The 26,748-nt window shown below is 31.9% G+C and overlaps 2 protein-coding genes across 7 annotated transcripts in view; one reads left to right on the top strand and one right to left on the bottom strand.

Moving 5' to 3' along the window:
- Nucleotides 1-70: 70 nt before the first annotated feature.
- LOC115876308 (eukaryotic translation initiation factor 4E1-like) lies at nucleotides 71-1,682 on the top strand. 2 transcript variants are annotated; one of them, XM_030892040.1, is made up of 5 exons: nucleotides 71-214; nucleotides 509-562; nucleotides 730-902; nucleotides 995-1,172; nucleotides 1,230-1,682. In XM_030892040.1, exons 1-5 carry the CDS (start codon nucleotides 209-211, stop codon nucleotides 1,479-1,481), a joined length of 663 nt encoding a protein of 220 aa, XP_030747900.1. In that variant the 5' UTR covers nucleotides 71-208; the 3' UTR covers nucleotides 1,482-1,682. The 2 variants fall into 2 exon arrangements, with proteins under 2 accessions (XP_030747900.1, XP_030747901.1); XM_030892041.1 differs by having other exon boundaries at nucleotides 124-218.
- A 1,314-nt stretch (nucleotides 1,683-2,996) lies between these two features.
- LOC115876307 (four and a half LIM domains protein 2) overlaps nucleotides 2,997-26,748 on the bottom strand; it is a 38,952-nt gene continuing 15,200 nt past the window's right edge. For 4 of the 5 annotated variants that reach the window (XM_030892039.1, XM_030892038.1, XM_030892036.1 and 1 more), the window contains 8 exons: nucleotides 23,824-23,980; nucleotides 23,446-23,607; nucleotides 23,107-23,388; nucleotides 11,695-11,895; nucleotides 11,463-11,637; nucleotides 5,738-5,907; nucleotides 4,802-5,005; nucleotides 2,997-3,783 (listed from right to left, as the gene is read on the bottom strand). In XM_030892039.1, the coding sequence (XP_030747899.1) occupies nucleotides 3,643-3,783; nucleotides 4,802-5,005; nucleotides 5,738-5,907; nucleotides 11,463-11,637; nucleotides 11,695-11,895; nucleotides 23,107-23,388; nucleotides 23,446-23,607; nucleotides 23,824-23,980 (1,492 nt within the window). In that variant the 3' untranslated portion in view covers nucleotides 2,997-3,642. Of the gene's footprint in view, nucleotides 3,784-4,801; nucleotides 5,006-5,737; nucleotides 5,908-11,462; nucleotides 11,638-11,694; nucleotides 11,896-17,082; nucleotides 17,181-17,842; nucleotides 18,946-23,106; nucleotides 23,389-23,445; nucleotides 23,608-23,823; nucleotides 23,981-26,748 lie in introns of those variants that run through there. The other variant, XM_030892035.1, reaches the window with a different exon arrangement.

Below are 26,748 nucleotides of genomic sequence, written 5' to 3'. Positions count from 1 at the left end.
TTCACAGAAGAGGTCAGTTTAAAATGAAATGGTATTTATAGGTATTTTTATAAAATTTGCTGACATTTGGCTGACATGAAGTAGATATGCAACTTAAAATACGTTTACTTTCTTTTGCCATAGAAACTAATAAATAAATAGTTGTAAATAGAAATTAAGCAGTAAATATTATTTGATTGTACAGAAATCTTAAGAAAACCTTTTCTAAATGACTGTAAGTAAGTAAATATATTTTTTTTTGTACTCGTTAAACTAAAAACTTTATGTTACTTAAAATCTGATATATTTTTTTAATAATAATATTTGTTCTGCTTTTTACTTGTTCATTCTATATAACTTGTCATGCTGAATAATATATATTATCATTTGGATTAATAAAACAGTATAATCAGAAGTATAATTTGAAAATTAATGAAAAAATGTGATTTGTAAATAACAGGAAATCGTAATTCTAATGTTGGTACACCCTGGGTACACCTGTCTACATTAACGTCTTTTTTGGTTATAGACATTTGGCTGTCCAGCTTCCGTAAAAATGTCTACAAATTCACTGGATATTGAGGTATTTCTTAAAATTAGGCAGCATTGTTATATACAAACTAGAGTATTTATGCTCCCGCATTAATATTTTGGTATATCTTAGAACAATCGGTCAGAATAAAAAAAATTACATTCGTGTTTTTGAAATCTTGACAGCCATATTGAAGTAGATGGAATTTTCTTTTTTAGAACGAAAAAAGTGAATATAAAGACGATAATGAAAATGTATCCATGGATTATTCCATTAAACACCCGTTGCAAAATTGTTGGACGCTTTGGTATTTTGAAAACGATAGAAATCAATCATGGGAAAAAAATCAACGAGAAATAGCCTCTTTTGACACTGTTGAAGATTTTTGGAGGTTCGTAAAAGATTTGAAATGTGCATCTTAGGAAGACTGGGCCTTTCTTTGTAGTAATTAATATTGTAAACATTTCTTTATATTATTTTTAGTTTATATAACCACATAAAACCTGCCAGTGAACTGAAACAAGGGACAGACTATTCGTTGTTTAAGAAAGGTATTAGGCCGATGTGGGAAGATGCTGCAAATAAGAAGGGAGGCAGATGGTTGATCAGTTTAGAGAAGAAACAGAGAACTAATGATTTAGACCGATACTGGTTAGATATTGTGAGTAAAAATAATAATGTGAATATCAAGTTTGACATGTAAATATTATACTTTTAGATTTTGTGCCTGATTGGTGAAGCTTTTGAAAATTCCGATGAAGTTTGTGGAGCAGTTGTTAACATACGGTATAAAGGGGATAAAATAGGTGTTTGGACTGGAGATGCCAGCAAAGGAGCAGCCGTGCTCGAGATTGGGCGCAAGTTGAAGGAACGTTTGCATATCTCAAACCGGATAACAATAGGTTATGAGGTCCATAAGGATACAATGGATAAGACTGGTTCTAGTTCGAAATACTCTTACAGTGTATAATTTTAAGAGTTACATATTCAGTTTGTTAATTTATCTCATAATTTTTTCATAAATATAATTATACTATAGACATATTTGGAATTGATTCAGTTAAATATTAATTTATTATTTGTTACTTGTTATGGGTTATCAATACCAACAAATTACAAATTTTAGTTTTTTTTTGTAATTAATCAGTTAGAATTGTATCATTTTTTAACTATATTTTGTTTAATTTTACCCAACCCACCCATTCCCACTACATTTTTTGTGTCTTGTAAAAATATTGCCATATTGCATATTTTCTGAGGAAAAAAAATTGGGATTTTTTTTCTAAAGCAGAATAACAAAATGCACTTACAGGGAGTTCCAATATTCCGAGGACATAAAACAACTACCTAATTTTTGTATAGAAATAAGATAATTGGCAATTATCACTATATTAATTGCACTCAATCTACCTCTATACTAAAGTGCTCCGTTTGTCCGTTAGAGGACATTAATCAAAAATAATCTCGAACATTAATTTAAAATTTATAAAGCTTAATGTCAAATATCATTCATACATCAAAATGAATAAAGGGGCGGGTGTAATTTTTACCTTTCCCATACTATCTCTTGATTTATGTCACAGTTTATGTGAAAGTCAAATGTTAAAGCACTTGGCAAAACAAAGGCAACCCAAATCGCAATAACGGTTCTTAGAATATTCCCAATGGATTTCCAAATTTTCCCAAATATTCCCAATCAACTTATTTTGATTCTAAAAATCTGTAGTAGTTCTATATCCGCAGAATATGGGGACAACCCTGTATAAATAGGAAAAATTTTAGCTAATGCTTGGTAATATACTAGGTAGCTAATTCCATTGAATGCGAGTGATTTAAAAATGTCATCATGAATCACTGAATGAATAATGGATTAAAAATTCACCAATAGGTTGGGGTACATTAGCGTAACTAGCAAATTATCCTGGGCGGGCCTGAATAATAATTTTAAAATAAAAAATAATTTTAAAAAACACATTCTTTGAATAAAATGTCAAATTTTTGAATTTCTCTATCAATAAATTTCATAGACTTGGTTATCAAACCGTGTTCCCGTAGATTACTTAAATACCTACAAATTTTCTAAAAAAATAAAAATTAACACTTTTTTTGAACACAACAAAATAATACTAACTAAACAAAACTAGAAAACGTCATTTTTACTACATCACAAGCTAATAAAAATTAATACGTAGCCCAAAGTCATAATTCAGGATTCCTCTGGGGGTGCCCTGCAGTACAAGGGGGGGCCCGGCACACCCGGGCACCCTTGTACTTACGCCAATGTTGGGGTACTTAAAAAAAGGTTTTAATAAAACAGTATAAATTTTAAAAAGAATTTATTAATGAATAAAATATAACAATATCCCTAAGCAAAGCCCTGTGTATTTATAAATTTTATCATGGGAGAAAGCGCTATAGATCAACATTCCAAATTGTTAATAAAATTGGAAATATAACAGCATCGATTGTTAATAATAAATATTTGTATAATCAGTAACATATCAATAATTAAAAAAATCTAAGTAGCACCATATCGCCCTTTATTTTTAACGCTTCAAGCTCTATACAGCATCTCTATATCTACAAATCATCTCGTTATACATACAAAACAAAGAGATTTTAAAGTAGTAGGCATATAATCTCTTAATTTTAGGTGGATCCATTTAAAATAGCGCTTTAGAAATATATTAAAGCCGATAACAATGTAAAAACTACATTAAAAATATATTCAAAAATTTTATATATTGCGGTTTTTGATAGTAAAATATATGTTTTTATTTCTTAAAAAATACTTTGATTCGATATATATCTTTTATTTTTTTAAAGTTAATAAAAATAGTCACGTACGCGTGAAGTTTTTTTAAGCTCGAAATCTCATTATTAAATAGACTAAGAAAGTTGATAATAATCTTCTTAATGATTTTTCATTTTAAATTTTAACTCAGTTGTTGTTTTTTGTCATTTGTGCGGTGTGTATTGATGTGTGTCGTGTGAGATTCTTAAAAGAATTCATTTAATGCGTAATATAGTGCAAAATAATGGCAACTCGTATTTTTTTGTTATGTTGATTTTTAGACAAAGTCGATTATTCGCATTAAATATTGAATACTGGTCCTGGAAGCGGACGTGATTTACATCAGTTTCTGTTTGGCGCAGTCGGGACAGATAATGTCTTCTTGGTCGGTGATGAAACCTCGGCCCACTAGACTGGTGCGGCAACTGGCACAAAAGAAGCAATCGTTGTGCCAATGTCTATCCTCGAAGGAGATAAACTAAAAGAAAATAAGATATTACAATACTTAAAACTACAGGCATGAAAATTACCCTAAAATTTTCATGTATTTTACAGTTTATATTGTTTTCTAGTGAACCGATTTTGATGATTTTTTAAGAAATATGTAGGTACATAAATTATTTGACTTTTTGGTATCTCTTTGTAAATTAAAAATGAAAGTTCATCTGTCAATTATACGAGGGAAAAGAAAATGTTGATATTTTGTTGAAAGGGTGTTCCAGCTTGTGGACTCTGTTAACAAAGCAAGGAATTTGAAAATAATTTTATCATCTTTTTCTTTATCATCTGTGCAAAGTGCATCTTTTCTCGATAATTTATTTTCTGGTTCGTTCCAATAGCTTTTTTTTTGAGACAATCGCTTTTAAAGAAGACACATCGATTTATTGTCACTATCGCTAAGAAATCGCCATTTGCAAGCTTTTCACATTTGTAATGAATGGCACCTAAAGCACCTATTTTATGTCAAGAACACATGCTTCGGGACCACAACTTGCTAGGTCTGTTACTAGGACTATCACCAAAAGTAAAGGCATGATTTTAATATAAAATTTATGAAAAATGTTAGTATCTTCTTCAAAAGCGAACATCTCCAACAAAAATAAAACTATTGAGATGAATGAAACAATCTATCGAGAAAAGACGTACTTAGATGAAAAAATGATTTTTAAAAACCTTGCTTTGTTAATGTAATCCACAGGGTTTGGCACTTTCACGAAAATATCAACATTTTGTTTTAACTTGACAGATGGGAAGTTTTATTTATAGTTTGGAAAGAGATTCTAAAAAGTTAAATAATTTAACTACAAATTGCTTAAAAAATCATCAAAATCGGCCCACTATTATTATATACGGCCCACTAGAACAAAACATATTAAATTTTAAAACGTAAAAATTTTAAAGTGCCCGTTTTCCGTGCCTGTGAGTCTGTATAAACAAAGATGTGATCTAGGATCTAGGGACACCATTAATCGGGTTAATGGAATCTAGTAGACTACCTTGGTGCCACCGATTCCTGTGATGGGCCTGTTGCAGGCGAAACAGCGTTTGGCGAACAGTTCCCCGAAACATTCTGCGCAGTAGGGCTTCTCGTCGCGACTAGTGAACCGTTCACCTGCCAAACTCTTCTGACAATTGGTACAGGTGAAACATTCGCGGTGCCAGGGCTCGTTCTTGTAGGTCACGCCGCCACTGGTGATCACCTGCAAATAAGATAAAGAAAATTAAACAAACCAGGACACAAAAAAGTTTCTTTTTATCAGTTTTGAAAAGAGGAAAAACTTTTATTATTGACATTTTGAAAAAAATGCATTCTTCATAAAAAATTTGCTTCTTCTAAAATGGTTAATCCCGTTTATACTTTTCCAAGTTTCTATGCCGTTTTAGGGAAAATCACAGAGAAAATTAAAAAAACTGAAAATATAGTTGAATTTCCCTTGAAGTCCTAAAAATCAAAACCCGTTTCTATGGTAATATAATTTGAATTTCATTCTTATTTCATTATAGATTGTTATTGATAGAATTTTAGTTAACATCATATTTTTTGCTGTTTTAAAATGTTAAAGAAGCCAAAATTTATTTAGTTCAATACTACGGACAGGGTGCGAATAGTTATAGAAAAATGTGATACTTTAACAACAGCAAAAATATTACGTTAATCAAAGAATTTTTAATAATAACCATCTATCAAACAATGAAACTGAAATTAGATTACCATACAAACACGTTTTAATTTTTAGGAAAAAATTCAGCCATATCTTTTTTGTTTTTTTTTAATTACACATTCAAATCGAGCTAGAAAAAATCGATATCCTCTAGTGTGATTCTTTACGGAACAGTATATAGAAAAAAAAATTTTATAGCTTCTAAAAAAAGTAATATTATGTTGAAGCAGAGCAATAATAATTGTAACAAAATTTTGATGCTCTACTCACCTTGTTGCATTTAATACATCTAGTAGCGAACTTGTCCTCGTAACACTTGGCGCAATAGATCTCTTGTTCCCTCGGGATGAAGCTCTGGGTACCGATCGGGACCTTGCACACGCAACAACAGAAACATTTCTCGTGCCACTGCCTTGTCTTATACTCCATTTTCTTCGTACCTGACAAAAAAATACTAATTATTATATTCATTAACAAAGATAAATCTCTATGACATATTAAAAAAATACTGTTAAAATTAAATTAAAATTCTTCTTTATTTGATGTAAACTTTAAAATCGATTCTAATCGATTTTTAGTTTTTACTTAAAAAATTTAATTTGTTAATAATATGCAACATAGGTAATAGGTTAAATTTATAAGAAAGAAAATCCAGAAAAGATTAAGTGGTTCTCAAAATTTTGGCAAAATAACATTTTTTTGGATATTTTCAAAGTAAAATATCTCGGTTATTTTTGAGTTATTTGAAAAACGGTAAAGAGAAAATTTGTTTGTTTTATCGAGATCTACCAGCCCTGAAAATATTTGCACTTATTTAAGACTCATCCAGTATAACTCGATTGACTCGTTTTTTTTTCTAAAGTTTGATAGTAAATAATAAGAGTTGTTAATTTTACAAATTTGTAGCTTGGCTTCCTAATTTGTTGATTTTATACGGTTATTCCACTCTCAGATCTTATAATAAGATTTAAGTTATCACTACGTGTATAAAAATGACAACTTTAAAGTTAGTTTAAAATATCCATTTTGGTAATTTAATGTCACAGATTTAAATTTTCGTTAGATAAACAATTTTTATGGTTGAAATAAATGATAATGCTAATTAAATAATATCATTCATTTTTATCTTTATTTATTTTATATACGATTTGTTCAGTTAGTTTCTAAGAATATAAAGTAAACATACATGAGGAAAAGTTTAATTTAAATTATAGGTTCATATCATAAAGTTAAAAATAAAAAGTTCATATGGTCAGTGACTAAATACTATGACGACATTAGTGCTTTTAGGAATTGTTTTTTTATGGTACTTGTACCTGAGTACCTGCTATAGATATTATCACTGTATATTTAATAACTAGAAAATTATTCGTATATTGTAGTTGTAAATCCACATATTTAATGTCAAATGATACCGGTTGGTGCATAGTCGTTGGAAACAGGAAATCCCATGCAAATTTTGAACTCAAAATATTGGATCTCCTGTTAATTTTACAGCGAAGTCGTACATACGTTTTCTAAAAGGTCTACGTATGCTGAATACACATTCATGCCAAATTTGAACAGTTTTGTACAAGCCGATTTTAACCAATTAGGAAAACTGCATCTATTTTTTGTGAATAGTGCCAAACTGTGAGTTTTCTATTCATTAGGCTTTTACCTCATCCGAACAAGTTTTAAATTACAAAAAAGCACTTTGGGGACACTAAGCGCTTTTCTTAAATTAGTTAAAATCGGCTTGTTCAAAATTGTTCAAATTTGGCATGTGTATTCAACATATTCAGACCTTCTTTAAAAAACCTATTTACAACTTCGCTGTGAAATCAACGGAGAAGCCAATATTTGGACAGTTCAAATTTACATGCGATTTCCTATGTTTCCAACGACGATGCACCACCTGGTATACTTGATTAAAATACAGGAAGTAATAGATATTCAGATTAATTACATTTCAACTCAACCAATAAGCTCTTTCTAATAGATTTATAATCATTTTTTTTTTCATAAGAAGAATATAATTAACTTCTCTTGATCGACATGACATGCCTTTTTATAAATAAAAAACAATATAAAAGGAAATTAAATAACTTAGAAATGTTATTTCATTTTACATGGGTACACTAATCAAAAAGTTAATTATCTGCCGCCCAAACAAAATAAGGCATTTTCTTAAGTCGTCATCTCGCAGTAAGCGAATGAAAAAAAACCTTATTAGAAATAAAAACTTTTTTTCTATACCGGAATAAATTTACTGGTGGGTAGTGCACAATGACATGTCAAAAAGCCATTAGTTGCCCAAATTCAAATAAAACCGTAGGATTACTATATAAAAATGAGCCAGAAGGAGGTCAATGCGACCAGACGACCCTATTCTATATATTTTCGATTATCGTCAGACTTATGACAATGAAATAATAATTGCCAGTGTTAAAACAACATTTATTTAATCTTTTGTTAGTTCTTTAATCACTAATGATTGTAAATGTTGCAGTTAATCGTGTCCATTTTTACCGTATTGTGTATTAAAAAAATTATACTTAACCAAATCAAAATATTATTTCTCAGTACAAGCTCAAAATGGTTATTCTTGTATACAAAAAGCGCATGTAGTAATTGAAAAGTTTATATTATGCTCTTAAGTCAGATTTAACGACACTACATAAAGAAGAGAGTCATTATGCGTTTATTACAGTAAAATCTGCAAGTAGTTAAATTTAAACATAGCCACTCTTTGTTTATCATCGACGTAATTAAAAAAGGAAAATGGATATTCTGCATGTAGTTCCAAAATTTTAAATTAACTAAAATTTTTCTGAATATTATCCATTCATATTGACATTTTATTACCTGTTTTGCATAGTAAAATGTATTTTATTACACAAACCTCTGTATAGTTTTACTCGAAAGAAAAAAAATGAGTACGACAAACAGCTTTTCCGAAGCATCTGAAATAATATTTATTTAAATCTGTGCGTCACGGATACAGCTTTGCTGCGGGGCTTTTATTCTTGTACCCCCTTATTTGCATATATAGGTTTTTTATTGTTTGCTTTTTCGCTAATTAGAAAAACATACTTCGAGCTACTTGGCACCATTTAGATGCTAATTTCAAACTTGTAAATTAACAATTATTCGCACTCGGCTTTAAATTACAAGTTTTTATTAAACATTTGCACACGCAGACTTTTTATTTCCGGCTCTTTTTTCTGTTTCACGTTACTTTTCATATGATTACTTGCTTTCGGCACAAGAGATGGCACATGTCTTTCGAAACACCCTGTATACAAAAATCTGTTAGTGAACTTTATTGATTACTTTAATACTATGACTCGATTGTGTCAAAAGTTTAATGGCATTACGTAATAATAAGCGTAAACTCTGGAGAGAGTATTTTAATTTACAAATTTGTAGTTGCGCTACAATTTATTACTCAGAATTACCTACTTTTGAGTAATTTTATTGTTAAGGTATTTTGTTAGATAAAGAGATTCATAGTTAATTAATGTCTTTTTTTATTGAAAGTAGGTAGGAAACTGGAAGAAATATAAAAATTATTTATAACAAAACGACAAAAAAAACACACCACATATTCTCTGAAATATAAAACTGCTATTTATAAAGAGATTGTAACTGGAAAAAAATCTTCCTTAAAATTTCCAGCAAAATAAAAAATAATCACACCTAAAGGAAGACTGGCCGCATCCCCAAACAAACAATCCTTTCCCAGACAACATTTGAAGCTTTTATTATCGCCGGGCAGGTCCATCGACAGTATCGCCACATCCTCGTTCCTCTCCCTGGCCCTCTTGATCCGATCGCCTCCCACAGTTTTCGTCTGCAAGTTCATCCTCTTGAACTGGTCACTCAGAACACTGGTCATTGTCGTGCAAGAGATGATTTTTTCCGCGGCACCGAACTAACGAAACTCGTTTGGAACTCATCCGAAAATTAGAAGCACCGATCGGTCGTTCACTCGCGATATTCAAGATTCAGGCAGAGAACTCGACGATAGACTGTTGTTACGACGAGACGGGTTGTCCTGAGTCATCGATCAGCCTTGCTTCTGCTGCTGCCGCTGCCGATGTTACAGGAGGGACGAGACTGGTAAATGTCTGCCTGCCGGTGTTTAATCCTCGGTAAAAGTTCGTTTTAATCGTCCACCTACGCGCAGATTTAACTCCTTACAGCAGTAATTAAGCTCTGCTATTAGTGTGCGATGTCATAAAAATCTTCAGCTCTCTCAAAATATATAATGTATAAAATGGACAATAAAGAACATTTTGAAATCACGCCAATACATCTGTATAATTTAATATAATCAAAAAAGTAATTGGGTGATAACTTATGGTAATCATCAGGTTTTGATTTATAACTCCTTCATTCAGTTTAGAAATAACAGATTTTATTTCTAGTAAGTGCAAATAGTGAGTAGTAAAAAAATTTTTAAGTGTGCCTTTTTTAAGGTTTTATTTTTAATTTCCTATTGACGTTTTGCTTAAAAAGTAATCCTGTAGTGACACCCTGTACGAAACTATTCGTTCAATTCTATAAAGTCGCGTCCGATTTTTGTACCTTGTCACCAACGACGAAGACCTACATAATTCTTGAATCGCAATAAAATTGTATTAAATGTAAGGTCGGCTATTTCACGTGAACGAAAATGGTAGTATAAGCAACAGAACTTGTTACTCACTTTATAAAACAGAAATCGTGACCATTTTAGGATGTTTATCGTTGGAGAAACATTTTGATTCATCACTTGTATGCCGCCGCAATCACAGAGAAAAAACCCAAATATAATTATTATTTATTATTAACATAGGTATGCAAATATATAGGTAACAAGAAAATATTAGAAAAATTTTGGCACTACAATATTTAATGGGTCGTAATTGTTTTCAATTTTCTAGACAATCATTATTAGAAAGTAAATTTAACCCATAACAACATAACTTTATGTATAAACTTATAAACGCATATATCTACAGGGTGGTCCACTTTTTCGTAGTAAAAATTTAACAATCGATATAAGAACTTATTTTAGGAAGATAATTTATATCACAGTAGAGGGGTTAAAAAAGATTCATTATAAAAATGTAGGCTGTTTGAAAACAAGATCAATTATTTATGCGGTTTAGCTTCTAAAAAGTGGATCGCCCTGTATATATTAAAACTAATTTATGTCACTAAATGTTGAGAATAACATTTACCAGAGATTTCTGTTTCTGACTCACGTTTTAAAATAAAAGCAATCTTAAAATGCCGAAAAAAATTGACATTAAAACCAATTTAGTAACTAAATTACTTTTGACAATAGCTTATTCTCCTTAAGTACCGTGCGTGAATTTTTTTTTATTTTATTATTCCGCTGCCATATGGTTCGGAGAGAGATTTAAGTATTTTTCTGACAGCATTATAAATGTATTACGTTGACAAGTTAAATTTAAACGACATAAATTAATGCTGGAGGTGGAATCGAAGATTTATTACGATATTTTTTTATAGATTCCGGTGTCGTTTGATTTACATTGTGGGCGATACGGTGATATCATCCTCATGTTTATTGTTTTGATTGTTATTACCTTGTAATTATAGTATTCCTTTTATACGTGATTTTTTTTAAATATTTTCGTTTAACTTTTACATATTATTGTAATTCAATCATACGGACTTTATGATCTGTTGCGCTCTTGCCTGTTGTTTATCCAATTTTTACGTTGGATATTTCTCACAGCACAACTTTCAGTAATGTAAAAATTATGTCAATCACGAAAATTCACTAAGCGGCACGAAAAACGGGCATCTTCAAATTTTAATGTATTTTAAAGTTTCATATATTTTGTTCAGGTGGAACGATTTTGATGATTTGTCCAGAATTTGTATCCGCTATAGTTGCTGTCTAATTAACCAGAATAAAATATTTGAAACTTTAAAATACATGAACATTTCAAGGTGCCTTTACTTTTCTTACCTATAACTAAATAAAAATACTCACCAGCTCTAAATATCTCATGACATCCATCACATCTCGAAGCAAATTGTTCATCGTAACAACGTCCGCAATAAATACGATCTCCCTTGGACCCAAATTGTTTGTCTACCAGCGATTCCCCGCAAGTGGTGCACAAGAAACAGGCTTCGTGCCAATGTTTATCTTTGTAAGACAGATCCTGCAAATTAATAATTTAAAAACGATGTTTTCTGGCTAAATTCAAGAAAAAAGACACCTTGGAGTCGATGCCAATGGTTCTGCTGCATTTTTCGCAGGCATTGGCAAAAACTGACTCGTAGCAGGACACGCAGTAAGGGTGATCGTCGCGAAGAACATAGCGCTGACCAGTCAGGGTTTCATCACATTGCCAGCAACAGAAATGCTGACCGTGCCAGTCCTTGTTCATTGCTTTTGTGTACTCCCCACTAAAAATAAGCTAAAAGCAAAAACAAACATAATGAAAGGTCCAAAAGAATGATGTACTTTGGTAATGTATTCTGAGCGAAGTTTTCTACTTTTGTATTTTTATTCATTTTTAGTATGACTTTAAGATCTGCAATAAAACTAAAACATTGAAATCCAGGCACATTCGAAAATTTATGTTGTGCATGCATCCAGTCGTTTTTAACACAAACATACTTTGCCAGAATTTTATCCAATGACAATAATATCCTATAGTGCCAAACAACAAACTAATTAAATTTGCATATTTAAATGTTCTGAATGTATCATCAGAATCGAAGTAAACAGAAATATTTCATACTGGTATTTGACTGGAAAAAGAAATGTGTTTTTGGTTGAAGTATTTGACTGAAAAAAGAAACGTGTTTTTGGTTGAACTTCAGTTCCAAAAATAAAATCTGACTAAAATTTTACATAAATAAAATTCGAAGGGTCTTGGTACCAAGAACTTATTGGGAATAGGTATCACGCGAAATCGTCGTATTTCACGTTGACTTTGACGTCACGAGAAATTAAATTAAAATTCTAATATTAGAGTATTCTTTTATTTTGAAAGTAACTAAATTGATTTTATCATCTTAAAACTATATAATATTAAAAGTTAGTAAAATAAACCGCAATATAAACGCTGGCATATGATCTAGACAGCAACCGTTGTCTTGTTTTAGATTTTGTTTTCGTACCAAAATAGAACTTATTTTCATGCAAAACTTGATGTGTTCCTGTCGGCATTTTGTAAGTTTGAGTATTGCGAAATATAAAATATGTGGAGTGTGTCATCATGGATGGGGGATGTAGAAATAAAACTGAAATAAATTATATTTTATAAGGTTTTGTTTTAAGAGTGGATGTGAGTGGTATATACGTGTGGTACAACCTATAGTCGTAGGTAGTACTTTTTTATAAGTATGTACCTTATGGTTAATACAGGGGGTATGTATTTGGCATGTTTCCTTAATGTAATATCCAGTTTTAGTGACAAAGTGCTATCCAAAATTTTAGTAATGTGTTATAGTGTAATTTTTATTTTATAAAAAAGTTAAATAGATCATAAGCTGATATTTTCGCCAAATTATAGATAAGGCTCAATTTTTAATAATTCGATTGATCTAAAACGAATAATTTGTGTGAAAACATGTATTTATTACTAATATTACTACCATTGCTACTATTATGAGGTTCCTTGTTAAAAAAAACTCTAGCTATGAATCAATGAATCTTATGATGATTTGACCAGGCATTGTCTACCATCACTAGAAGAAAGTAACCAAATATGGAATAGTATCCCTAATATGGAATACCTCCATTTCTTGGAAACGAATACGCCTAATCGCAAAGGACAGTGAATTTTAATTTCTTTCCATCATTATACTCAAGTGCATGTTTTGCCTTGTCATTTAAACGGACTTTTTGGCCAAGGTGAGAGTGTTTTCTTTTAGCGCCATGAGAAAAGTTTTTAAGGTACTCAGAAAGTAAGTGTTTCTTGATACGTGATTACAAATAATATTGTATATTATGACAATGCATTGATTACATATTTGTTTGATTGTTTTAGGGTCTTTGACTAAGAATAAACATTTTTGATTTATACCTAATACTTTTTTTTATATAACACAAAAACTAAATGGTATTCCATATTTGGTTACTTTCCTCTAATTTTGTCGTTCATCGCATTGGTATAATCTTCTTTAATTCCCAATACTTATCCACAATCGCTAAAACGAAAGAAATTTAAATGCATTACCAAATATGGTATGAAACATATTGGTAACATAACAGAAAGAGTTCTAAACACTTTCTACTAAATATGTTAGAATTAAAATTTCTTTAAGCCTTGTTAATATATTTTTATATACGTAGGCATGTCTGTTTTCGATTTTAATGATATTCAAATTAATATTCGCTCCAATGGTGTGGGTGTGATGTTTAAGGACATCTTATAACTGTTCGTATCGAATATCCCATATCACGGTCAAATTGAAAACAAGTTTCCCGTAAAATTATCTCCAAATAACAATCTGCATCGGCAAGTGGGCCGTTTATACAATCCCCCTCAATCTTAATCGACCGATCGATGATTCATCGATTTGTTTTTCAAAAGATATTTTTAACAATCGACTCTAATTAAAATCATAAGGTTATGCAATTTATTTTTTAATATTCATTAAAAACTATTACTTAATTGTTAAATTAAACTCTACACCTTTTTTAAAATGATGTTTACGAAAACTGAAACATCCCGTACATATTTGCGTAGGCCGAAACCTGTTCATGTAAGATGACACGCCAGGTGGTTTCAAATACATATTGTACACGTTTGTATACATTGTATTTTATTTTTTTGAACGATTTCCAAGAAATATTATTATATAGGTAGAGATTTAAATAAACTTATAAACAATGATTTGGAAAAAGTACAGAATGAAAGCAAAATAAAACACTAATTCAACACAATAGATACACCAAAACACTTTACTTTTGCACTGGTTGTTACTGTTAGCAACATCAGCAGATGATAATGATCTGCGGTTTTAATCATCTGCTGATGATACTAACATGGTTAGAGAAACACGCGTCAAGTACAAAAGTAAAGTGTTTTGGTGTATTGTGGTGAATTAGTGTTATTATTTTGCTCTTGTAACAACCAACGGCTCCAATCCCCAACTGTATTACAGGATGAAAAAAAGGTCTTTTGGAAAGTTAATAAGAACAAAGCAATTTTACAACATGATCAACGGGGGTATGTTAGTCTCCTTGAAGCTTCTTATTTACAGTCGCAATAGTAAGGACGAGTCCTTTTCTTTGAAAACTATCAATTTAGCGGGAAAAAATATTTGAACATTCATTATATTTCACTCCAGAAACATGAAATATTAAATTATACCGTATGATCGAAAAAAAAACGGCGTCCAGTTGGCTTGGGAATGTCGATCGATGACATTTCCCATATAATTTTACATAATATAAAATGAGAGCGATCTTCATTTCATAGCCAACGCTGACGCAGTTTTTATTCGATCATACGGTACTTAATTGAGCATTAGAAACAAAAATTGTATGAAAATTTATTACATCTAGGTCCTAAAACTGGAACCACTGGTAACTTAGTAGACGAAATGAAAGCTATTATAATGACGCTTACACTTAGTATAAAATAACCGTTTGTGAAAATTAATTTCACTAATTTTTTCACTTTCGGCATTTTGTTACAGATAAACAGTTTTTTGGCTTTGAATTGAAAACTATGATTTCATCAGTTTGCTTCGAAGCCATAGTGATATGTTTAAAAGTTTTATGATGGCAAATAGTGTGATATCTCAGAAATTTTAGATGGTTTTGAAGGTGTATATGTACAAAACTTGACAATTTAATACAGATTCAATTTCTGATTAGGAAAAAACCTTTTTGAAACGGTCATTTTCGTTCGCATCATCACTTTGTCACTTTGAACTGGATAGCAGCGTCTCTTTAAGTCCCCAATGCCAATAACCACACATACCCCCTGCCGTTGGTGACGTCCGTGATGGTGGTCTCGCTGCCGACGTCATTCTCCTGCTGCTGCCTCTTGGTCACCTTCTTCACCTTCTTCGTCTTCTTCTCGGTGATGGTGAAGTTGGCCGTGGAATACGCGTCCACGTCTCCCATTTTGAGTCGGAACTACTTTGGGGCAGCGAATGCAGTACTAGAAAACGCGACGGGCACGACTGGATTGTGTGGATCGCGGCAGAGGCCCGTAAGAGATGATTTTCCCGATGGTATTTTTAGAAAATGATAGAAGAACGAGGTGTTGTGCCGGGTGCACCATCACCGACACACACAGAGATTTCGGTGGTGGCGAATACGCGAAAATAACATTTTTCAAACGGCAACTTTGACGTAATCGATTAAATCCAATTTTCACGACGGGCCTGTCTGGATTAATAACGAGGATTTGGCGTCTCCGAAAACCGCACTCGCTAAATTGGATTAACGTCTTTTATCAGTCCACCTTCTCGTAACTTTCTCACTGTTTAAAATATATTATTCATATATCTACAATAATGATCGAGTAGAAGACAGGTTTAGACATACTAAAACAATATAGAGTTCAAGTTTCAATTCAACCATAAAAAATATTTATCCAACAACTTCTAAATTTTTCTTTTAAACTAACTGTAATTGTCATTTTAATGTACCTAGAATGAACTAGGCTTTGTTCGCAACTTCGTCCGCGTAAAATTATGTTTCCAGTGCTCAATCAGTAAAGTGATGATCGTAAAAGTTTCAAATTTCTAGACCCGAATGTAATGAATTTTAATAAAATTTTTCATTCCCTGTGTTAGACAGAAATATATGATTTTCCAAAAAAAATTTTCGTTACTTCTTAATGCAAAAAAAAACACTAATTCACCATAACACACCAAAAGACTAAAACTTGGGTTTTAATCATCTGCTGATGATGCTAACATGGTTAGCAAAAGGCGTGTCCAGTGCAAAAAAAGTGTTTCGGTGTATTATAATGAATTAATGTTTTATTTTGGTGTTGTAACAACAAAAGTTCCAACTCTCAATTGTAATATTTTCCTATCAAAATACCCTTGTTCATTTTCATACTTTCGATCAAGTAGTCACACAAAACTTGGTAAAATAGCGCGTCCTCCATTTAATGGGATGAATTATATTAATGTTCTCCAAAAAACTTTTTTTAAGCTTCTAAAGCTTCATCGTTAAACGTCTGCTAACTTTTAAAAGAATTTACTTTACTATTTAATCATAGAATTTGATGAGCAATGTTCTAACAGAAAATCCAACGGTGCAGGGTTTGTTTTCTCCAATAAATTTATATTTTTCACACTTCACAATCAATCTTTATATAAAAATAGATTTTTTCTCGGCCACGACCGATTTTTGGCACAGATCCTTGTTTACTTGAATACATCGCATAATATAAACGCTCTCTCTTTTTGAATTAAAGAGATAATCTTTCAATTATCGTGCATCGACTGGTGACGAACACTCCTATAAACAAATATAAACACTCAAACACTTTGATCTTGGACGTAACACAGACAAAACCAAAATAAAATACACTGCAAAAAGCTGCTTTTTACGTATTTTATTTCTAAAACTACTTAAATAAGCAATGGTGTGTAATACAAGCTAAATCTTTTCAACGATTTACCCAAAAAGGTTCTCCTGGCTTAACGTCACTATTTGAATCATTTTTCGACACATCAAATTCTGGAGTAAAATTAGTTGATTCTTCGGAATTGGACGAGCCTTGATAAATAAAAATTAAATAGTTTTAACAATAATAATATACCTATATTTTATAATGAGTATGGAAAGTGTAGATTATAGACCCAAAAAAATTATGCCCATGAAAAAATACCAGCTCAAAAATCTGTGAAATTAATATTAAACTCTAAATTAAAGTAACAGAAATTGTAAACTAACCAAAAGCCTTTTAACTGTTACTTGGTTTGGTAATGTTTTTTATATATCACTTTGTGGTTGATTTTGTAGTTTTTTTGAGTGATAAAATAGGAATACGTTAGGAAAAATATATGAGTATATTAGTAATGCAGAATGCCAGTCTTTAGCATGTTTCTATAGTAGTTTTCCCACATCCTAAAATCAAATACAAATACAGTAGCTTATGCTCTAGAAAATCAAAAAAGAACGAAGTAAAATGCAAAAGTTTAATTATAATATATTTTTGTTTAAAAATAGAATACATCAGGTAATTTAATATTAAATTACCATTAAAATGTTTTATTAAGCGGAGGATTCCCAACATTCTAGAGTGTCTGGTAAATAATATACGTGTGATTTATTTTCTCGTTCACTTTTTTACTGACTGTGTATTTTGTTAGAAGTTAGTTTGTTTGTTGTGTTTGTAGGTTGTGGGAAAAAATATGACTTTTGGCTTCATAATATACCTAGTGAATCTTTGGTGTTAAACTTATTTTTTATTCTTTTTCTTTTAAGTAACTTCTTCTTCATTTTGCATCCTTTAGTTCCATCTACGTCATCTAACTGTCCCAATTTCGAAAATTCTGTGTTACTTTCTTCTCCTTCAGATGACAAAACGTCCTCAGTATCGTTATTTTCTAAACTATCTTTAAAATCTGATGAATCCAAAGTCGTATGATCGTTTAAAGTTATTTTTACAGCCGCTGCATTAGGATATTTAGTAAATTCTACTGGAGAAGTAGATTTTGATCTACGATTTTCGTCAACCTCTGCTACGCTATACGACTCGTTCAAGAATGAGTTACAAGATCCATTTTTCGAATGATTTAATTCAATATCGGGAAACGGTGAGGGAGATCTTTGATAATACAAGTCCCCATCGATTTCAAAAACGTTTTTGCTCTTGACCACGGTATTTTCTTCTACATCAGATCCCTCAGAAATGAAAAACTTCTCAGGTAAAGGCAGAGGCACCTTATTATTCCCATCTTTCAAAACAAATCTGGGAATTTGTGATTTTGCGTGGTCCTCGTCTTCCCGTATTAAAAACTCCGGAACACATTGTTGCGTTTTCGATTTCTGGATATTCCTCAGACATTGGGGTTCTTCGGAAACCAAGAAATGTCTAGGGGATGCCGAACGTTCCTTTTTTTCGGTAAGAAGAAATCTTCTGGGGGATGGAGTTCTAGAACGAGGTGTTACAACTTGATCGTTAAACTCAACGGTTATATCCTCGTGACTCGACAGTCTTTCAAATCTTTTTTCACGTGAAACCTGTTCTTTCAGTCTGTTTAATTGAAGTATAAGTTGATTCCTTCGATCCTCTAACTGTCTAATGTTTTCGTCCTGAATCTCTGGAAGATTTGGTGTTGAAATGTTGTATCCTACGCGATTCCTTACAATGTTGTAGAGGTAGAGCAGTTCTAAGACTCCCACACAAGCGACCAGGACCGAGAGGAGGAGACCCATTTCACATGATTCCGTCCGTATTTATAACTCGCGTTTTTCAGAATTATATCGAACAGAGAAATGTTACGGTCGCGCTCAATGCATAACGAACTACACTAAAAAATCACTGTGCCAATTACGTTGGCCTGGGCAGGTCTATGTGTCTCTAAAAAACCTGGCTATTAATTGGTAATTAGTAATTAAAATAGTCTGGCAGCTTGGCTTGAAGATTTAAGAGTTTGGAATTAAAAAAACAATATTACGCGTGTCTGTGTTAGGTTTTTGTTCTCTATGTACGCTATCAGCGGCTATCGTCGCTAAAACACTACTATATTAAAATATATATAAAAATGTTCGGGACACGACTAGAACCAATGCCAATAAATACATGTGCGAACTATACATATTAGAATAGTTCATTTCATGTTAAATAATCGCCGCATGTACTCTATAATTAACCAGGACAATCGCTGGAATGAAGATATTTATCTTTTAATTTTACTCAGTTTTCTTTGGAGTGATTGTTCAGAGAAACTTTTTTAGAAAAAATCTCTAAATTTCTCAATAGAATAAATAAAAAAGCGAATCTACATAAAATGTAACTCGTCCAGACGTTTCTCTCAATTGTATGTATCAGTTTAGCTGGATACTGATTTAATATTTATTTTAACAACAGGCATATTCTAAAAATAAGCGCGTATACACAGCAAGATAACGCATAGTTTTGCCAACATTTCGAGATGTTTAGTGTTGTTAACCTGGCCTATTTTCCAACATGTTTATAATTGACACGTATATCTTTTTTATTCGAGAACTAGCTATTATTGCCCCCAACTAAAATCAGAGAAAACTAAGATTTTGATAGTGTTTGATAATGTTACTAAAAATACTTCAGGCTTCAATTTTCAGATATAAAAAGTTTACATTTCATTCCATTTTTTTTTCAAAAATTCTTTCGTAAAGCTTACGTCACTCCAAAATCTTTCATTCCCTATATCACACTTCCTAAGTAGATACATTTTCTATAATCTTTTTGTTGTATTCACGAAGAATCTGTCCAATTCTTTATAATTATAAATTTGTATTATAAATAATACAAATTTTCGTACTCTTAGGGGATGAATTTAGAAAAAAAAAATCTTATTATTACACCACTTAAGGACCGCTTTTGCAAAATTTCGTACTTTCAGGCCTATCAAGTTTATATATTCTAAAAGGCTTGAACATAATTTCCTTATTTGTTTTAAAAAAAAGTACCAAACTATTCAAGAAATACACTGGTGCATTTCAGGGCCGTCCACTGTGACACTCTAGCAAAAAATAAATTTATCATAAAACAGTGCAATTGTGTGCGTGTAAACGTTTGCTTTTCCTTGGCATCTTTACATTCTTGTCGATGTCAATTTCGATGTCGACATGATTGAAAAATGAGCTGGATTTATAGGTTCGAAAACAATTTAGTTTTAAATGTGTATATTTATAATATACATTTAGTTGAGAGGCTTGCTGTTTACATATTGGAGTGTAGATTAAAATAAATATAGACTGAATATTATTTTAAAAAAATTATGTTGTTATTATACACCATGTGGTGTGCATTTTGCAGCATAGTCGTACATAAATTTTTAAACATGTGCGTATGCTGAATACACCAAATGTGCCAAATTTGAACAATTTTGGGCAAGCCGATTTTAACTAATTTAAGAAAAACTGCATCTATTTTTAAATTAAAACTGAACAGGTAACAATGCAAAACCAGACAAATACAACCATAAGTTTTCAACATGAACATACCTAGTTGTCAACCTATGATTTTATCATTGTCAAATGTAATTTGTTGTGCTGTCTACACCACTACGTTATAGTACCGTATGATCGAAAAAAACGGCGTCCTGTTGGCTGGGAAATGACGATCGATGACATTTCCCATATAAATTTACATATAAATTGACAGCAATCTTCATTTCATAGTCACCGTTGACGCCGTTTTTGTGTCGATCATACGATACATACGCTTAGTGTTCCAGAAATGCATTTTGTAATTTAGGACTTGTACGAATTAGGCAAAAACTTAACGTCTAGAAAATACAATTTGACATTCACAAAATCATAGGTTGACAACAGCATAGTTTAGTATTTTTATCTGTTCAGTTTCAATTTAAAAATTAATGCAGTTTTTTTAAATTAGTTAAAATCGGCTTGTTCAAAATTGTGTTCAAATTTGGCATGTGTACTCAGCATACGCAGACCTTTGAAACACCTATGGACGACTTCGCGATTTCCTATGTTTCCAAGGACAATACACCACTCGGTATAGCAAAATCCTTCAGAGTGGTCAGTTTTTATACCCGAAAAACTGAAGTTTAGTTGTTTGGGATTTACTATACGCCCGGAGTGATTCCTATTTCGAGAATTGCTCCTCCGATGTCGTCCGTCTGTTCTCGCTCGGGAACATGGGATAAATAATAGTCGGTGTGCCGTGATTTGCACACGGCCCGTCCGTTTGGCCGCTGGGATGCGGGCTCGCCAAAAATGGCCGGCGTCTCGGGTTGCATGGTGCAACGACGGACGCCGGCATCTCCAGCGTCGCAGGACGGACTAAGACGCCTGCCGCACCCGGACGTCCATCGGGAGACCGGTCCCGGTGGCAGGAGAAGGGCAGCTGTAGCGAGGTATGACGTAGCGCAGCATAACCTATATCGCACAGTTTGGAAGATGCAGATTAGATTAGTTTTTACGAAGTGATTATTTGGCTTCTCCATTGCGTCCTTTTTAGATTTGCTGTAATTCTCTTATATCTCTATATTACATTCTCCATCTCGAAGAAATTTCTCGGAACCTACGTCCGACAAAAATTCAAAATTTTCTTTGATTTATTGTACCGTATGATCGAAAAAAAAACGGCATCGCGTTGGCTGGGAAATGACGATCGACGACATTTCCCATATAAATTTACATATAAAATGACAGCGATCTTCATTTCATAGCCATCGCTGACGCTGCGCCGTGACCAACTACGCTATTAATTGTTTTAATACACTCCGTTCATCTTCCTGTGTTATATCACCTATCAAAAATTTCCTTACATCTCATTATTTAATACTTTTAAACGCCAGTATATTTAAAAAGCGTTCGCCGTTTCCAACTAAACAAAGAGCACTTTTCTTAAGTAAAAAAGCCCTAATTTTGGAATTATTAATGTATCCATTAAAATAAAAAATATTTTTTTACATCCTGTAAATGAAAAATGTCTGTTTCTGTTCATAATATTTTTAATTATCACATCAAATAATGTTCTAACATCGAAACTAGATATTATACCGTAAGATGTAAAGAAAGATCACATTTGAGTGATCATGTTCTAAATTTCTCAATGAAAACTAAAATAAACGAAAAGTAGGATAGCGTGGGAGTATTACAAATAAATTTTTGCATTTGCAAGCTGATATCTTTTTTAACGCCCGACAGTCTCAAATAATAACACATTTTCGTTACTTGAATAATCAAACAGTTTTTTTTAATGTATGACGTAGCTCATTTGAATTTATGTTTAACAAAAATAATATTAATCAAAAAAACATTATTTTCATTAGTTTTAGTTGTGGTTTATTAAAATCTATGTAATATAAAATTCATTTTAATTCCTTAGATCTTCTAATTCACGGACTCTAGCGCATCCGCCATATTCTAGAAAAAATATCTCGGATAGATTTTTTTCCTTGACAATTTTGTCAAATTATTAGTGCATTTTTTTCCATAAATATGTTTTAATCTAACGTTTATTACGCCCACAATAAATTGTACCAGGACTTCGTAGAATACATATTTTAATTATGTAATTGAGTCTTTAACTATAAATTTGTCTATGCCAAAAATGTATTAACCATTTCAATCTTTTACGGTAATTGGGGTAACATGTCTTTTACTACATCCAGTATTGTTATTGTTGTTTGGTTAAATCCTGGTTAAATTTAAATGCATTCAGTTAAAAATCTACTGAATAATTTATTTAAAAATTTTAAAAAATTATTTGAAAAAATCCTTCACCATTTTGTCAAAAAAAAGGTTCCAGATTTTTTTACAATCCGATTTAAAAAAATTAAATTATTTTGATATTTAATGTCATAGCATTGTAGTCAAGTATTAATTGCATACTTATTAAGTCATACTAATATTTTTGCCATTATTATACAGATTCCAAGTGATAAATGTATTTATTTTTTTTGGCTGATTATTTCATAATTTTTTTAACATGTGTTGTAGTAGAAAAACTCCGTAATACCTCGTCACATCCTGCACATCGAGGTTTCAGTTTCTCCGCGTAGTGCCTTTCGCAGTAAATTTCATCCTCGAAAGCACAATAGGCCAGATCCACCAAATAATCGTCGCACGTCCTGCATTTGAAACAGGCGGGATGCCACACCAGATTGCCTAATCTCGGAGCGGTTACAGCGATCTGCTGGGGCGAGAGCGGCAGATTACAGTTGTCGCAGCTGCTCTTAGATGGCGCAGGCTTCGCTACGCCGACGTCTAGGGCTACCTGATTACGTCCCGTTACAAAATCCTGCAAAACATAGCAGTTTTTAATAGTTAAAATAAATGAATTTATAAACCTACTTACTTCATAACTACTTTCGTAATCTGGTTCTACGAATTTACAGGCACTTAGTGATAAGTCTTGTTTGGGTAATTGTCGCACTATTCGTTGCGATCGAAGCATCTCTCCTTTCGATCCCAGTTTGGGTACTTCTTCTGAAGGCAATGTCGAGTAGTACTGATCGACCTGAAAATATTCGATATCGCGATAAGTATTCGAATTTAATAAAAATTCTTGAGTATTAAGAAAGCTGACTTATATGTTCGTTATCAATATGATAAAGGCTCTCGATTAAAAATATAAAAAAATCAACAGCTTTACAGCAAATATTTTCATCCAACTTTATATATTTTTTTTAAATTTTTGTTCAAAAAATAGTTTTATGAAGGATTAATTTCTTACTTGTCTAGCGGTGGTCAGTCCAGGGGGTACAAAAGAGTATCCCAGCGATCTGGCATCTAGCCCATCGTGTCCTACAAACCCTAAGCGAGACCTTGCCCCATATTCGGTGGTGATTTCGTGACCATCTCGCGAACACTTGCAATTCTTGCATGTCTTTCTGCAAATTAAAGAAAGCAGCTTTATATTTTTTAAGTTGCAAAACAACTATAAAATGTTTAAATTAATGATATAAAGCTACAAAATAAGCATTAGCATATTTGATAGAAAATAATGAATGATTGAGTATAGTACGCTAAATAATTTACAAATTGAATATACCATACGAAAATAAAAAGGCGTCAAAGACAGCTGGAGAATGACAATCGATAAAAATTTTGGCGAGGTCAAGATCTAGACGACGTTACTTGGCCCGTAGTCTTCTTTATTTTGTAAAGGCGCTTACTGCCAGCTGGCCTTAAGAAGGTTATAATTTAGTTTTATATTGAGCAAAAATGATTTTTAAATGGTGTAGTTTAGAATTCGAGAAAAAAATATTTTTTTTTGGAAATAGATTCGTTAGTATTTTGACAAGCTTTATGTCAATCTTTAGTAAATGACGTCTAAAGATTGGCCTCCCAAAATTATCATCGATTGTCATTCCCCAGCAGTCTTTGACGCCTTTTTATTCTCCCTCATACAGTATACCTATAGAAATGCACACACCCAAAGAAGATGAAAAACAAGATATTAAAATTATTCGTCCGCATTCTCCAAAATTACAGTTTAGGCTACTTAATGATTATTGATTCTTTATATTTTATATTTGTTTTCTATATGACATCTCATCGGAATTATCTAAGCGTATACACCTTAGCCACTTATAAGGTTTAAGGAACGAGGAATTGAAAATAATCGTTTTCTTTAGGCGAGCAACGAACGACGATGATTAAGAATTATTGATGGTTTTGTCACCTTTCTATCTTTGCCTTTAGGAGTGCGTCCTTGAGTTCAATCCAAACTTAAAATAAATTTGCGCAAAATGCAAACAACTTAAAACGTTAAATTCATTCCTATACAAAATATTTATTTAGGATCTTATTAGAATTGAGTATCTTCCGTCATCAATTGAATCGATTTGTCATCATTAGGATATTAGGATTAAATTAGCGGCAACACATTTTTGGACGAAAATAAATAATATTAATTGTTTTTTGATTGGGACCATCGAAAAAAACAGCAAATTATTATAGAAACTTTATACTCAAGTCAAAATCTTATTTGAACTATGATATAAATAATAATATCTATACATTTGCGGATTGGACCAAGCAAGAATTAAAAATAGATGGAGAAGATTCGCTGATGACATAGTTCATTTTTTAATAATTTCCGATAGTCCTGAAGAACTACAACCACAAATTAACGGACTAAATACAGCAAGCAATAAAGTAAGTCTCAAAATAAATTTTGGAAAAACTAATATACATACTATAAGTAATATACAATGAACTAGGAGACAAAAAAGACATTCCAATAAATAACGCAGCACTGGAAATACTAGAAGAATATTTATATTTGGGACAACTAATACACAGCTCGGGATCTCTACTACCAGAAATCAACTGAAGAATTAAGTTAGCATGGAGTATTTATGGAAGAAACTCAATCATATTCAAATCCAGAATGCCACTCTATCTAAAGAAAAAAAACATTCGACCAATGTGTACTACCAGTCATGATCTATGCATCACAGATAACATATAATCTTATATATGTTATCTGTATATAATCTTATATATGTTATCTAATATGTGTTATCTGTGTATGCATGCGAAACCTGGACTCTTAAAACGGATATTATAAGGAAATTGCAGGTCGCACAACGCTCAATGGAATCAAATCCCTAATTTTAGTCGGTTAGGAAAATTTATTATACTAGTAAAAAGCCACTGACAAACTGATCCGTTTGAATTGAACGCCAGTGGTGTTTACAAAAAATAATTTTTTTATTTTATAGAGTTTCTTCCAGTAGTTAGAACCTCTTCGACAAAACTTATGTCACCTTTCGTCCTCTCAGTTACAGAGTATATTCTCGTTTTAATAACAATTAACAAAGATTGAATGGTATAAAAATAAGGTTAATACCGTTAATATCGCCGTTACTATTTTATAGCTTTGGTCGGTTTATAAAGAGGCATATTAATATTAGTGATTTTAGGTAGTAAAGTTGCTATTTATGTTACCATTAGACTCGTTAAAGTCGCCTTTTACGACCGGACAATATCGCTTTGTAATAAAACGGTTACGCAAATTGAATCATATATCGCGCTGCGATCGACGTTTCGCGCATCACTTTTTAACGATGTTTTTGTTTTGGCAACATTTAACCAATTCCAATTCTTCTTATTTAACGTTACATAAACGACTCTAATTATTTTTAACCAATGCGAAATTTGACGTCAAAAAACGAATTGCGGAGTTACACTAGTAAAAAAAAATATAGAGTTTGATCAAACTCTAGTGATCAACTTGCTGCCGAAACCAAAGATTTATTGCACAATGAGCCCTCAATTGATGAGTGCAAGTGCAATTGATGAGTAACGAGTGCCTTATATCGTTTCCCATTTTCTCCTCTAGTTTAGCACAAAGAAATAATTGTTGAGAATTCATCCTTTATGGGTGTAAAAAGAAATTATAGGTGAAAGTTTGTATGAAACTTCGTAACCACTGGATTCAGTAGCAACAAATTTTCAGCAGATTCTCTTAAACGACATTAGAAGAAAATCTGATCTAGAAGTACGAAATTTTGCTCATCCTGTGACATTTAGTATGAGTATGAAGCACGTAAGTTTTTGGATAATAAAAAAATAATAATAATAAAGTACCCTTATGGACAAAATTGGCTAGAAAATAATACGAAATTTCTAAAAACAATTAGCTTCTTCG

This window comes from Sitophilus oryzae, unplaced genomic scaffold, assembly GCF_002938485.1.
Source record: "Sitophilus oryzae breed Bouriz unplaced genomic scaffold, Soryzae_2.0 scaffold_1430_pilon_pilon, whole genome shotgun sequence".
Taxonomy (NCBI): Eukaryota; Metazoa; Arthropoda; class Insecta; order Coleoptera; family Curculionidae; genus Sitophilus; species Sitophilus oryzae.
Note: the sequence above shows the minus strand (reverse complement) of the source record. Positions and strands in the feature narration are given on the sequence as shown.